This window comes from Neomonachus schauinslandi, chromosome 11, assembly GCF_002201575.2.
Source record: "Neomonachus schauinslandi chromosome 11, ASM220157v2, whole genome shotgun sequence".
In the NCBI taxonomy this organism is placed as follows: domain Eukaryota; kingdom Metazoa; phylum Chordata; class Mammalia; order Carnivora; family Phocidae; genus Neomonachus; species Neomonachus schauinslandi.
The window spans coordinates 37,581,443-37,595,159 of NC_058413.1; the positions used below are offsets into that span (position 1 = coordinate 37,581,443).

General features: G+C 33.0%; 1 protein-coding gene across 1 annotated transcript in view; it reads right to left on the reverse strand.

Annotated features, from left to right (window-relative positions):
• The window catches only part of PRMT3 (protein arginine methyltransferase 3), a 131,066-nt gene that overhangs the window by 108,580 nt on the left and 8,769 nt on the right, over positions 1 to 13,717 (reverse strand). The window contains exons 6-8 of the mRNA XM_021685855.2: positions 11,297 to 11,456; positions 9,837 to 9,975; positions 5,730 to 5,795 (exon numbers count right to left, since the gene is read on the reverse strand). Of these exons, the coding sequence (XP_021541530.1) occupies positions 5,730 to 5,795; positions 9,837 to 9,975; positions 11,297 to 11,456 (365 nt within the window). The remainder of the gene's footprint in view (positions 1 to 5,729; positions 5,796 to 9,836; positions 9,976 to 11,296; positions 11,457 to 13,717) is intronic.

Sequence of the window (13,717 nt, forward strand, 5' to 3'; positions counted from 1 at the left end):
TTTATGGTTTCATTAAGTTTGTTTTTATCATAGTATATACTAAGAGGTATGGTTTCAACTGTACTTCTGTTCAGATGGCTAATCAACTGTTCCAACATGCTATAAACAGTCTGTGTTTCCCTTACTAATTTGATATGTGACTGTTACGATCTGAGTATTTGTGTCCCTCCAAAATTTGTAGGTTGAAATCCTAACCAAAAGTGATGGTATTAGAAATGAGGGTTTTGGGGAGGTAATTAGGTTATAAGGGCAAAGCCCTCATGAATGGAATTAGTACCCTTCTAAAAGTGGCCCCACACAGATTCCTCTCTGGAGGAAGAAGGCATTTCTATGAACCACAAAGCAGGCCTTCGCCAGAATTAGCCAGTGCCATGATCTTGGACCTCCCAGCCTCTATAACTGTGACAAACAGATTTCTGTTGTTTATAAGCCACTAAGTTCATGGTATTTTTTTTATAGATTTTATTTATTTATTTGAGAGAGAGAGTGAGCGAGAGAGAGAGCACACACGAGCAGGGGCAGAGGGAGAGGAGAAGCAGGCTCCCTTGCTGAGCAAGAAGCCCAATGAGGGGCTCAATCCCAGGACCCTGGGATCACGACCTAAGCTGAAGGCAGACGCTTAACCGACTGAACCACTCAGGCGCCCCTAAGTTCATGGTATTTTTGTTACAGCAACCCGAATGGACTAAGACAGGGACCTTGAGCATTAAGGAAAATTTCTGTATATATTTTGGATTTTTATTCTGCTCCATTAGTTTACATCATCATGTGCCAGTAATTATTCTAATTACAGAAGCTTTACAGAATGTTTTAGTATCTAGTAAGGCTGGTACACCCTCACTGCAAAATTTTTTTCACAGTGTTTCTGGAAAATTTTATATATTTATTTTTTCATAAAACAAGAGAATAAACTTGTCTAGGTTTTTTTTAAAAAAGTCTTGGCATTTTTATGGGGATTGAGCTAAAATTCTAAGTTAATTTAGGGAAAATGGATAATTTGAGTTTTCCTATTCAAGAACACAGTCTTTCAAACTGTTTAAATCATCTATCATGTTCTTCAGATTTTTAAAAAAAGTTTTTTCATATAAGCCCTGCACATTATTTAAGTTTGTTCGTATGCATTTTATCTCTGTATTGTTTACTGTTACGAGTGGAGTGCTTCATTCCATTATATCTTGGAAACATAATTTACTAGAACTGACTCCAAAAGAGAGAAAATCTAAACAACCTGATTTTTGTTGAAGAAATAAAGTTGTCAAAAGTTTACTACTCTGTGTCTCCCAACTTGTGCCCTTCCAAGAAGGACAAGGCCCTATATATGCTTTCAGAGGGAGAATCTATTTCCTGTACATGTGCCCCGTCTAGAGTTGAGTCAGCACATTTTAACATAACTACTTTAACATACAAAAAAGTTAAGGATTTTAAGGTGGAAACTATACGACATTGCAAACAAAATTAAATCATTTTCTTAAGTTACAAATAAAATGTGTTAACCATAACAGCAAGAAAATACTATAATAGATAGCATATGCACTTATAGTACATTAGTTTGAAATATTATATGGCATAAAATAAAAGTGGAAAAATATATAACACAATCATAAGTGATAAATTCCCAGAAACTTACACTGAAATAAGATATTTGCAAAATTTAAAAATTAAAAATAAAAAGTCAGTGTGGAATTTAGAAGTTTGATACTACAGTATTTGGCAATGGTGACTGGGAATATCAATAATCACACACCGTTTATGGAAAGACAGGCTGGCAGCACTAACACCATCCAAGGTATAAATAACCTTTTTTGACCCAGGAAGTCCACTGCTAGGAATTTAACTGATTATTGTACTCTCACATATATTAAAAACAAATTTAAATATTTTATATTTTTATATGAATTGTTTCTAGTATTAAAAATGAAAACTTATGGACATTCTTACATTGGACATATAAGCCATTAAAAGAATGTTAATTAAGGAATCATCTCTAAGAAAAGTTGCTGAATGAAGAAAACTAAGTACAGAGGGATATATATCATATACTCCAATTAAAGTATGTGTTCTTTTGTAACCCTATATACACACACACATAATTTATATACATATGCATATGTGTGTGTGTGTGTGTGTGTGTGTGTATATAAAAGTCTTACTTATGGGACGCCTGGGTGGCTCAGTTGGTTAAGCGACTGCCTTCGGCTCAGGTCATGATCCTGGAGTCCCGGGATCGAGTCCCACATCTGGCTCCCTGCTCAGCAGGGAGTCTGCTTCTCCCTCTGACCCTCCCCCCTCTCATGTGCTCTCTCTCAAATAAATAAATAAAATCTTAAAAAAAAAAAAAAAAGTCTTACTTAATCCTCATTCTGCAAATGAGAGAGCTTCAGAGAGGGAAGGGAACAGGTCCAGGATCATAAAGCTGGTAATTTGTAAAGCTAACATGCAAACATAGGCCAATCTGCTTCTAAAGCTATATTTTTAAAAATATTTTTAATTATATATTAATTATTTATTACACCTACTCAAAATTAGGTAATAAACTAAAACTTAAAACTTGATAGAATCAAAGGAAGGTAAAAATGATGACAGAATAAACTAACATTATTTTATAAAATGAAGGAATTTGATTCCTTTTTCTAAGGGAAAAAAAGGAAAAGAAAAAAAGTGAATCAATTTAACTGTAGATAATAATCAAAAGCATAGTGAAGGCACCTAACTGTGAATTTCTTCAATGGACTACAAATAGAAATTAATTATGAGTGCGTGAAAACATGATTAAATGCCACCCAAATTAAATTAAATCTGAGAAACCATATGGCCTCCACAGGAGGTTTGTGAATTCAAACAATACTAAGAGAGGAATAAAGGAAAGAATGCAAGAAGGGAGGGATGGAGGAAGAGAAGGAAGGAAGAAACACATTTTTCATTATAAGCATCTTTTTGAAAAATAAATCTCTACTATGTACTACATAATATGATATAAAAGCTAGTATCGTATAAAGTTTGTCTACCAAATGGAGATAAAAGCAAACAAAAACAATGGCAATAAAACAAAGGAAAACAAGTTATTTCATACATTTAAAAAAGATAATTTTATGAACATATTTTATCATGGCACACAAAAATCGTATGACCTAAATATGAAAAATAATGTCAATTAAAATAAACGAATGCATCCCACCCTAATTATTCATTCTATTTTAACATAATCGCGTTTCAAGTGCAGTGGCACAAGGTTAAGGGCACTAGACTAGGAGGGAAGTGTTTGTTTTTGGTTTAGTTGCCTGTTTTAGGGCAAGTCAATTAACCTCTTGGTCTCAAATACCTACATGTGCAAAAGGAGATAAATACCTGCCCTGCCTCGTTATAGGTATACTATACAGGGACAACGACACAACATGTTTGAAAGCAATATATAAATTATCAAATGCTACTTAAATACATGGTAGTAAATTTTCTAAATCTGTAGCCATAGTATAATAAAGTATCCCAAATCATTTAAAAATATGAAAGTGCTAGATTATTTAATATTGTTAATTACAGAAATTAAACCCTGAAAGTGTTTTTTAAGGAATTAAAAATTGATAGGTATAATATTTTACATTGCAGTATATTTTTGAGAAGCCATAAGTGCTAAGCAAAACTAATTACACACTGATTAACTTAAATGAAAGCATTTTAGAGAAACTGCTAAGGAAAAATACTCCCAAATTATTTATAAGCTGTTTTCTGACTTCGGCAGATTTAATGTCTTCAGTAAGAGCAGTAAGTAAAGCACAAAATAACTGAAACATTATGTATTTTCCATGGGCATGTATTTTGTCTGAAAATGCATAACATATATACGTAACATTTCTATAATACCGTTACAAATTAAAAACTAGAAGCAGAAAGGACTGTGTATGTCTACGAGTCCACTAAGATGCATTCCATATACATAGAAATATTCAGAATTACTTAATTTCTCAATGATTAATCTTCTAATTATAAGTATTTGTGCCTTTTCAGTATATTTTTATATAAGACAAGAGTCTATTCAGAAGCATACTGGAAAAGATACTTCTAACTTACTTTCACTTAACAAATTCTTATAGTATTTGCATCAAAAAGTATTATGAAAAGATGGCTCAAAACCATTGCTTTTACAATTTAAAATAATCATAAAATTTTCAAACCAGAAGGGGTTAAAATGATTTCATTTTACAGATGAAGCCCAAAGAGATCCACCCACTTGTCTAAAATTATTATATATCTCGTTCCTGATAAGCCAGGCAGGACTAATGATGTCCAGGCCAGTACATGCTTAATTTCTCTACAACATATTAATGAAAAAATAAAAGAAAAATCTGGGTACACTCCAACTATGAATATAAAGCAAAATTTTTAATAGTAACATATTTGCTTCTTGGGAAACAAAGTGGTTTTTTAGACATATTAAAAAAATTGTTCCAGCATTTGGGTATAATTATAAAAACCAAACATAAAAAAATTCTTAGTCTCTGCTGTAAAACATATAAAAAGCACACAAAAAAGCTAAGTACAAAGAACTGATAAAAAGTAAGATTTTAAAAATGAAACCACCTATTTGTCTATAACAGGGGATCAGTAAATACAAAGAAATACATATTATCATAAACCTTTCATGTTAGGTAATGCTTTGGCGAAGATATCAGAGTACCATATAAATTTCAACTGTCTAACTCAGCTAAGTCACAAGTGAAACACAGCTCTTGGGAAACAGATAAGGAAAATGAAAAGCCAATCTGTATTATATTCCAAATAATACACAAATCAGGAAAAGAAATTTTTTAAAATATAAAGATTGTTAGTCACTGCTGCAATATCATGTAAAGCTTATGAAATAACCTTGGAGAACTCTCTTTTAAAATGAAGGTGAAAGGGGAATTATAAAAACCTGGTATGTTGTCAGTATATATATTCTTGAACTGGAAAGGGTGGGGAAAAATTCCCAGAGGTATATATGTGGCAGAAATGATAATATCTTTGACTAAATTAGTGGACTAATTTCCAATAAGAAAGAACAAACAGAAAATCTGAACTTTTAGGTAAACATGCCAACGTAGAATGGGAGGGAAGGAGGAAGTGAGGAAGAAAAAATGAAAACAATTCATAAGGGAGGAAAGAAAAATGACACAAATATCAAACACACACACACAGACACACACACACACACAGTGTGAAATTTCATCTTTGAAATACCCTGAAATGATATTAAGACTAACTGTAAAATACAAAGTGTCTCATAAAGGGGTAAATGAGGTCTTAAAAGAAAGAACCTAAGTTCTACCTTACAATATTTGACCCTACTTATTAATAATAACTTCTTAAAATTATTTTTAACTAGTTAACACACACTAGAGTAATCACTAAAAGTATGCTTTGGTACAGGGCTTATCTGATACATTTGAAATTCATAGGAATCACAGTAAATCAACAGTATGGTTTAAGCAAAATAATCTGGATAAGCAAAGTTTAACTAAACCATGTCACTGTAATTAATGAATTTCAATTTAAAAAATCTATACACTGAATGGCAGCACCAATCAGCATTTCTGCTATCAGGATTCTGCACCACAGAGAAGCATCATAAAAGTCTTCCATGAAATAAAGCCAGAGTACACTAAATCAACTGCTAGCACAATGAGACCCAAAAGAGGACTTCTACTGCCCAAGATCCACATGAAATGTACAATTCTATAGCCTATGCTACTCACCTTGTCTTTGAAGATATGTGGATTTTGGTATATAAAATCTCGGTAACTTTCTGTTCGTACTTTGTCCTAGAGTAGAGAGAGAAAAGCATTGTTTATAGGATAGACTGAAAATATAAAAATTTCTAGGAAGTTATTTGTTATTTTATCACATATTGCTAGTTTGCTTGGAAAGCTAAGCTTATTTTTTTTGTCCTAAAAAAAAACAAGAAAAAATAGAAATGCCAACAACACACACAGAAAATTACTGAAAGTCAGATAAGGTCTAAATTCTTAAAGATGTACACATTTTTGTCTTGACACGTGTTATCATTTCAAGACTTCAACTGATAATTAAAGCTAACAGAAGCTGAACATGATGTTTTGCTCCTTCAAATAGGGCCTGGAATCTAGAGCCTGACAACCTGTAGTAAAGGGAGTCTACTGTGTTAAATGTTAAAATGCTATGTTAAAACACGGGAGAAAAATAACCAAAACAGGTGAATGTAAAAGCTACAGTTACATATAAAAATGAAGCGACACGGAGTACGGTTTTTCTAAGAAAGTCACTGATCAGCACCTATCTGATTTATAATCCTGTTTTGTTTCTAGAGATGTCTGTAGTAAGAAATTATGCTTAAAAGCCTATAATCCCAAAGGTAAATCATTTGAGCCCTGCAGCTCACATTTGAGACTTCTACACTCTGGAGTCTCACATGACCTGTGACTGAGACAGGCATCGAATGCAAACATTTATTTTAGTTCAAGAATAGAGCCGATTCCCTTTTAAATTACTTCAGGTGAGACATATATGGCCAGCAAATTAAGCAGTAAGGGCCTCTGCTGTCAAGAAAATAAAATGAGCACGATAAAAATAGATTAGGAATTCCAGTTTTGGGTTTCACACTAGGTAAAAAGAAATATTACAGCAAATGCTATGATATCAAAATTTATGCAATCTATACCTTTCAAAAAACAATTTTAGGGCAAAAAAACACATAAAGGTATTAAAAGCCAAGTTGTTTTACTTAATTACAGGATATAAAAACGGGGAATAGCAGAATTAATTCCATGTTTTCTGATGGAATTATTTCTAATTGCTTTATACACAAAATTTTAAATAAGGTTTATTAAACCTTTCCCTAAAATTATTTTAAGACTTACTAAAAGAATCTAATGTTTAAATAAATTTACACATATTAACTAATCAATTTTAAGAGTCTTTTAAAAAAATATATACGATTCCATACACTTGTCATTTTTATACTCATATTACAACCAGTGATTTCTGCTGGGTGAACATCAGTCTAGGAGGCAGTCACTTGGAAAGCTCTCGCCAATCACACTGCCTCACCACTGCTCCTGTCCTAAATCCATGCACTGCTGCTCCCTCAACTACAGTCCTTTATCTGGGCTCTTTCTACAGATCCATCTGCTTTCATTCACATGCTCACTCTGGGGCAATAAAATCCAAAGTATACAGAGTGCCTTGGACATAGCAGAGCTTCAACTTAATAACTGAAGTTTTGAAAGAAAAACCACTAAACATGAAAATGCAAGCAAATAAAGACTAGCATTCATAACCACTTCTAAAAATGTATTCTAAGAAAACACTAACACTTCAATACAAAACAAGGGGATAGAAATCTTAAAAATTATCTTTTTCACCAGCCTATTAAAACTAAGAAACACAAAAGAAAAATAAAATCAGAGCTCTAATACTAAGAAGCAAAATAATTTTTTAAGACTAGTAAAATGCCATGGAATTATTCCTACAAATGTTAAAAAAAAAACTGAAGAATGAGACTACAGTAAAGTATATACTACAAATTTTACATATATAAATAACAGTATGTTTTAAATGATAGGCTCATGAAGGTGGAAGGAATGCATGAGTTGGCTGGAGATACAATGAGAAGAATGCAGTAAAGAAAAATTATGTAATGGTACTATGATCTGTGATAAATGTTCACCAGGATGAACAATATTTTTCTTGGGAAAAAAGAGAGTGATGCATCTCAGATTTACAACATTAGTCAACAATGACTGTTCTTCAGAAAGATAAAGTGGCAAAGGATTCTGAAAGTTCATGTAATCCATCCTTCCATCAACTGTATCTCTAGAATTCAAAAATGTTATCTTCATCTGAGCCCCAGAAAGTAAGATCACAAAGTACCTTTATTTATAATTATAATCACAACATATGCCAAAATAGTGTCATTGAAATATGAGACTAAGTAACCAAAAATCCAAATACTCTCCCTATAAAAAGCAAGCCCAATTCTAAGCATAAAAATAAACCCTATTCATGGTTTCTCAATTTTAAATTATTTATAAAGATCAAGTGAGATTCTGGTAGTAGCACAACCTTAAACAGATTATGTGAGCTAAGAACTGTTTTTGATACGAAACAGCTTGATATACGGAACATTTCCTACTCACCCGCAGTATATAAGTTGGCAAAATATAAATTGGATAAACAGTTCTTTTTGCACGGAATATATCCTTTTTTCCTATGAACACTTAATCAAGTCATCACCAAGGAGAGGTAATTACATTGTGTAACAGCTAACAGGAAGTGAGGCATGGAAAATTATATTAAAAGGGATTCTTAAATGATTCTCTAAAAGGGAAAGGTTAGCACTGGAAACTTCAAGCTGGAATTTCTTAAATTCATATGTACGTCAAAAGGACTTAGGGTTATACCATCAAGGTGTGAAGATGTTCTAGTTATGGATATACAGCCACAAATGTCCAGAACAGACATTTGGAAATAAGTAGTCAAACTGGATTCCCCTGATGATTGTACCTAGGATACTTTTATGTACTATCTACTTGGAGTCTCAGTAACCTTATCTGTCTGAAAACCCACACTATTTCCATACCAAAGGCGTTAAAGGCTCATGGCATTTAAATTGATGGGGCGATTTAAAATGACGAACAAGGGCTTAAGTGAACTCCTTAAAAAAAAAAAATTCTAGACACAATAAAATTAATTTTAACAAAGAAAACAGAGTAAGTCAATTTCTTTTAAACAAACTCACTCTGGACTTAAAATAATTTATCACTTATAACTGTTATTTATAATGTATGCCATTACCCAAGTGACAAGAAAAAGCACAACCAACTGTGACATGTCATTAGTAGAGAAATAACATGATATTGCTTTAAAACACCCCAAGTAATTACAATTGCTATTAATCAGCAGACCTCCACTCTGTGATAATGCTAACCTGACTCAACAAAATACATACATGTTATTAAATATCCCTAGTTGTTTTAAACGCATCTGTGTCACAGGAACACAGTCTCAGGGCTTTCCAAAATAAAATAATCTTGTGAGGAAGGATTTAGGAACGAATTTTTTGTTGGTTTTCAAGAAAAGGTAGGGGCATCTAAAATCCACAGAGATGAACATCTAACGTTTTCAATAAATTTTTTACATTCCAACACTTGTTCAACTATAGATATTTTTAGTTTTACCGAATTAAAAAATTAGATCTTACTATTTTACAATCTATAATAACATAATCAAATGTATAATTACTAGTTATAGCTAAAAATCTACTTATATTTTACATGGACATTATCATTATAAAAATTAAAACCAACCAAATTTAAAAATCTGATTTGACCAATTTAGGAAATTCTACACCTCAATGATTTCAAATGTAAAAAAGTTATGCCATGACAATTGTGAGAATTATTTATAATTAAACTTTGTACCAAAAAATTATTTGCCCAAACTGAAGTCAGTATTGCTATTTAAAACACTAAAATTAATCATCCCGTCTGTACATTAAAAGGCAAACGTATAATTTATTTGTTCCTATTTAATAGTTGCTCTTAAGAAGACGAAAACCAGCACCAGTTTTTTCCAATGTTCTGTTTCAAGCAAAAGTAAAGATTTCATAATAAAGATTAATAATGATCTTAAATGGAATTTACAGTGGCTGTGATGCTCCTGCAGTCTTTTCAACCCAAGATGTGCTATTAAGCACCAAAGAGATTTAAAAAGCAGTTCTAAAAAAACCCAAAAAACCCCCAGTTCTCCCAGCATATATATTAAGAACTTGTTTTATTCTGTTTTTCCTTTAGTATGGATTTGGTGCATTTGTGCTCTTTTCTAACCTTCAGCATTTCTTCATGTATCCCATAATGCCCGTATGAGCTGAAATAAACACCATCCTCATCTTCCTGGAGGTCTGCAATGGCAGATGACGAGCAGGTTCTGACATCTGCGTTCATCACAAAATCCTGAGCAAATTGTCTGTAATCAATTTGAAATACACCCTTGAGACAGGTTTACTGGACCATGAAAAGAGGAAAGGCTAGAGGTTGAGGGAGAGGAAAAGGGAGGGAGTGGGGTATGCAGTGTGATGAGCCTTCCAACACAACATTCTATCTTAAGGAGCTGAAGGCTCCCCCTGCTGGACCTTACGCAACAGCATATTTAAACCCATACGTAAACATTCCCTCTGCAAACCACAAAAACACTGCCAACTGAAGATTATAGCTGTTTGTATCTTTCAACTGAACAAAAGCACATTATCTTTATTCAACTTTATTATTTCTATTGTTCTAAAATCTTATTTTAGCAGCTGATCAATGTGGTATATTTCAACACTATTAATATTCTTTGAAACCGTATTTCATGGAAGGGTTATACAGACAAAAAGTTGACCCAAATTGAGAATTATTTACATACAACACCACCACCCACTGCTGCTCTAAAGCTCAATTCCCTCTCTGATCACAACATATTAAGAATCTATAATGTATACATGGGGGAGAAATGCAAAGAGGCAGATAGCAGAGTTGTTGTTTACCAGATTAACCAGCGTAAAATCTCAAAATGGGGAAAGGGAACCACAATCAGCTATACTATGTTCCCTGCTGGACCTTCTGGCAAACCATCAAATGGGCACTGAGGGAATGGCAACCAACTTACAAATCCAACAGCTAAAGCTATACTTGGTAGAAATGCAGAATCTCAGGCCCTATTTCAGACCTCTGAATCAGAATGTACAGTTTAACAAATTCTCAGGTGATTCATATGCACATTAAATTCTGTGAAGTAGTAAGCCAGAAGAAGGCTAATTTACTCACTGGAGAAAACCATCCTATGTATCTGGTTTTCTAATTAAATACTATGTAATTATACTTTGATTCTTTAAAAACAAAAATCTCAACACTGTATTGTCCCCAACCCTAAAAAATATTAATTACTCCCCTTTAAAAGCCTAGTAGAAAAAAAGTAAATGGAAAAATCTATTAGATACAGAGTAATTCAAAGGAAGGCAAAGAACAAAAGCACTCAAAAGGACAACACTCCCAGAACAATAACCATTAGTACAAAAGTAATTAAAAAGAAGCATGTGAGAACAGGTAAAACCACAAAATTTTATGTTAATCAACTATATAACATACAAAAATGTTGCATATCATTAATTAACTTAAAATAAATTTAAAATTAAATACCTACATTGTGCTTTCCAGTACATGAAAAGTTTTACCATATTCCACCTTATTATTAGTGGTGTTACTTTTGGGATCTAAATAACTAATTTTCTTTAAGATTGATAAATTACTTCATTCTTTGCAGATCCTCACGCGCTCTAGCTAATGCAGCTTCAGCAGACAGTGCCCTGGCTTCCATATGTTTCAACTTCTCAACAACAGATGTGTTTTCACTGAGTCCATTGGGGTATGAGAATGGCACTGACACTGGTTCATAAAGATCTTCCACATCTAAAGAAATAAATGGACATTATTATCAGGCCATCTTCTGACAATGAAGCAAATATAAACATGTTATCAATAAATATATACTAAGTGCCTATTATGCAGCCAACTGAGAAATATTTGTAAAAGTACTTCTAATAAATCTTTAATATCCAGACTGCTTCCATTTACATTTAAAGAGCATGCTGTCAGTCTAAGTTTTTCGTTAGGTGGCTAAATTAACCATATATAAAAGCATTAATTATACTCAACCAAACTCAGGAAGAAACAAAAAAGTGAAAGGAAAAAGCCCTAATATGTATTGATCACCAGGTTTCTTTCAAGTACACACATTGCATCTCATTTCTTCCTCAAAACAAACCTAAGATGGGGGCGCCTGGGTGGCTCAGTCATTAAGCTTCTGCCTTCGGCTCAGGTCATGATCCCAGAGTCCTGGGATCGAACCCCACATCGAGCCCCACATCGGGCTCCCTGCTCCGCGGGAAGCCTGCTTCTCCCTCTCCCACTCCCCCTGCTTGTGTTCCCTCTCTCGCTGTGTCTCTCTCTGTCAAATAAATAAAATATTAAAAAAAAAAAAACCTAAGATGTAAATATTTATCCCTAATTTAAGGCATGGGAAATATAAATTTCAGAGAAATTAAGTGAGTAGCCCAAAGTCATTTGGCTATTGAATGAATAAACTAAGATACAGACCCATGCCTGCCCTCCTAGCTCATATTCTTGCCACTATGCAAGGTCTCTTCTCAGACTCTGGGTCTTTATCTATAGAATAACAGGTATTACATTTAGATATTCACTAAGGACAGCGTGTACATAAAGAATTCTACACATTCAGTAACTTATTCATCCTAGGTAAAAGGGTAGTACAATCTATACACCGATGTCTTATTGCTGATATTATTGATATCCTAACTCCTAATATTAAAAGTTCTTGACTTAACTTTAATTTCACTACGTATAAACTCATTAACTTCCACTGTAGAACTAATAACTCTGCAAACAGACGTTAATATCTGGAGTTAGTAACTGTGGTCAAAATCCCAGTGTCTATTAACCAGTCCAATTAACTTTCAGATCAACTTAAAGCAATAAAAACAATGTGGATATATTTTCTCTTCAGTACAGTACTGGGAGAAATATGGCTTTTTTTCTTACTCAGTTTTTAGTTGTGACACTGAGTTGAGAAAAAAGAACTAAGCTTAACAAATACATGAGAATATTATAACTTGGAGACTAGAGCCTAAGTCAAACAACTTCTGAAAGCAGTAGTACGTATGCCACTAATCTCTTATCAGTATGACAGAACACCGAGTCTCTCTTTTAAAAAAAACTATAGATTCATTCACTATTTAATTCACCAAAATTTAATGAGAACAACAAAATACGTTAAGGACGGTACACCAGATTTTCTACTTCTTACTACAACTCTATGTATCTTGTTTTCAAACTTCTTCAAACTGTTTATAAGCCAATTTGTTAGTTTAAATTACAGATCAGAACTGAACAAAGGAATTGATTTCTTTGTTTTAGCAAGGTTCTGTTTGCTTTTTGCTGCAATAAAAGAGTAAAAACTTTCAACACTAATAATGTAGATAATCATATATATTAAATGTTGAAAAGGACAAAGGATTCAGTCAACATTAAGATCCATAACTATAATTTATCAAAAGTCTAATTCAAAGTCCTAAACCATATTCAGGAAGATGAATTTCCACATCTACATTCTGTCTCAGGAGGTTCAAATCACCTGGATACTTCATTTTGGCAGCTGAGAACTACCACAAAGGATAGTCAATTTATCAAGACGACATAACAATTATAAATGAGTATAAACCTCACAAAAGCAAAAACTGATAGAATCAAAGGGCAAAAACAGACAATTCTTCAGTCATAGAAATGTAAATACACCCCTATCAATGAATGATGAATTAGAAAAATTCAGAAACATATAAAAGATCGGAACTAAAATATTCAGCACTTTGAACTACCTATTTTTAGAACACTGCACCCAGGAACTGTATCTGACACTTTTGTAGAGTACTGATTTTGTAGTCAGTTCGTCAACTTGGGTTTGCCTGATGTTTTTTCATTATTGGAATAAAGTTATACATTTTTGGCAAGAACAGCAGAAAAATGATGTTATATCCTGAGTGCATTTTACCAAGGTGTCAATAGGACTTATTAATGGTGATGTTAACCTTGATCACTCAGTTGTGGTATTGTCTCCTGGAAAAGTTAACATCTCCTTTGTATTTAAATTTCTTGGG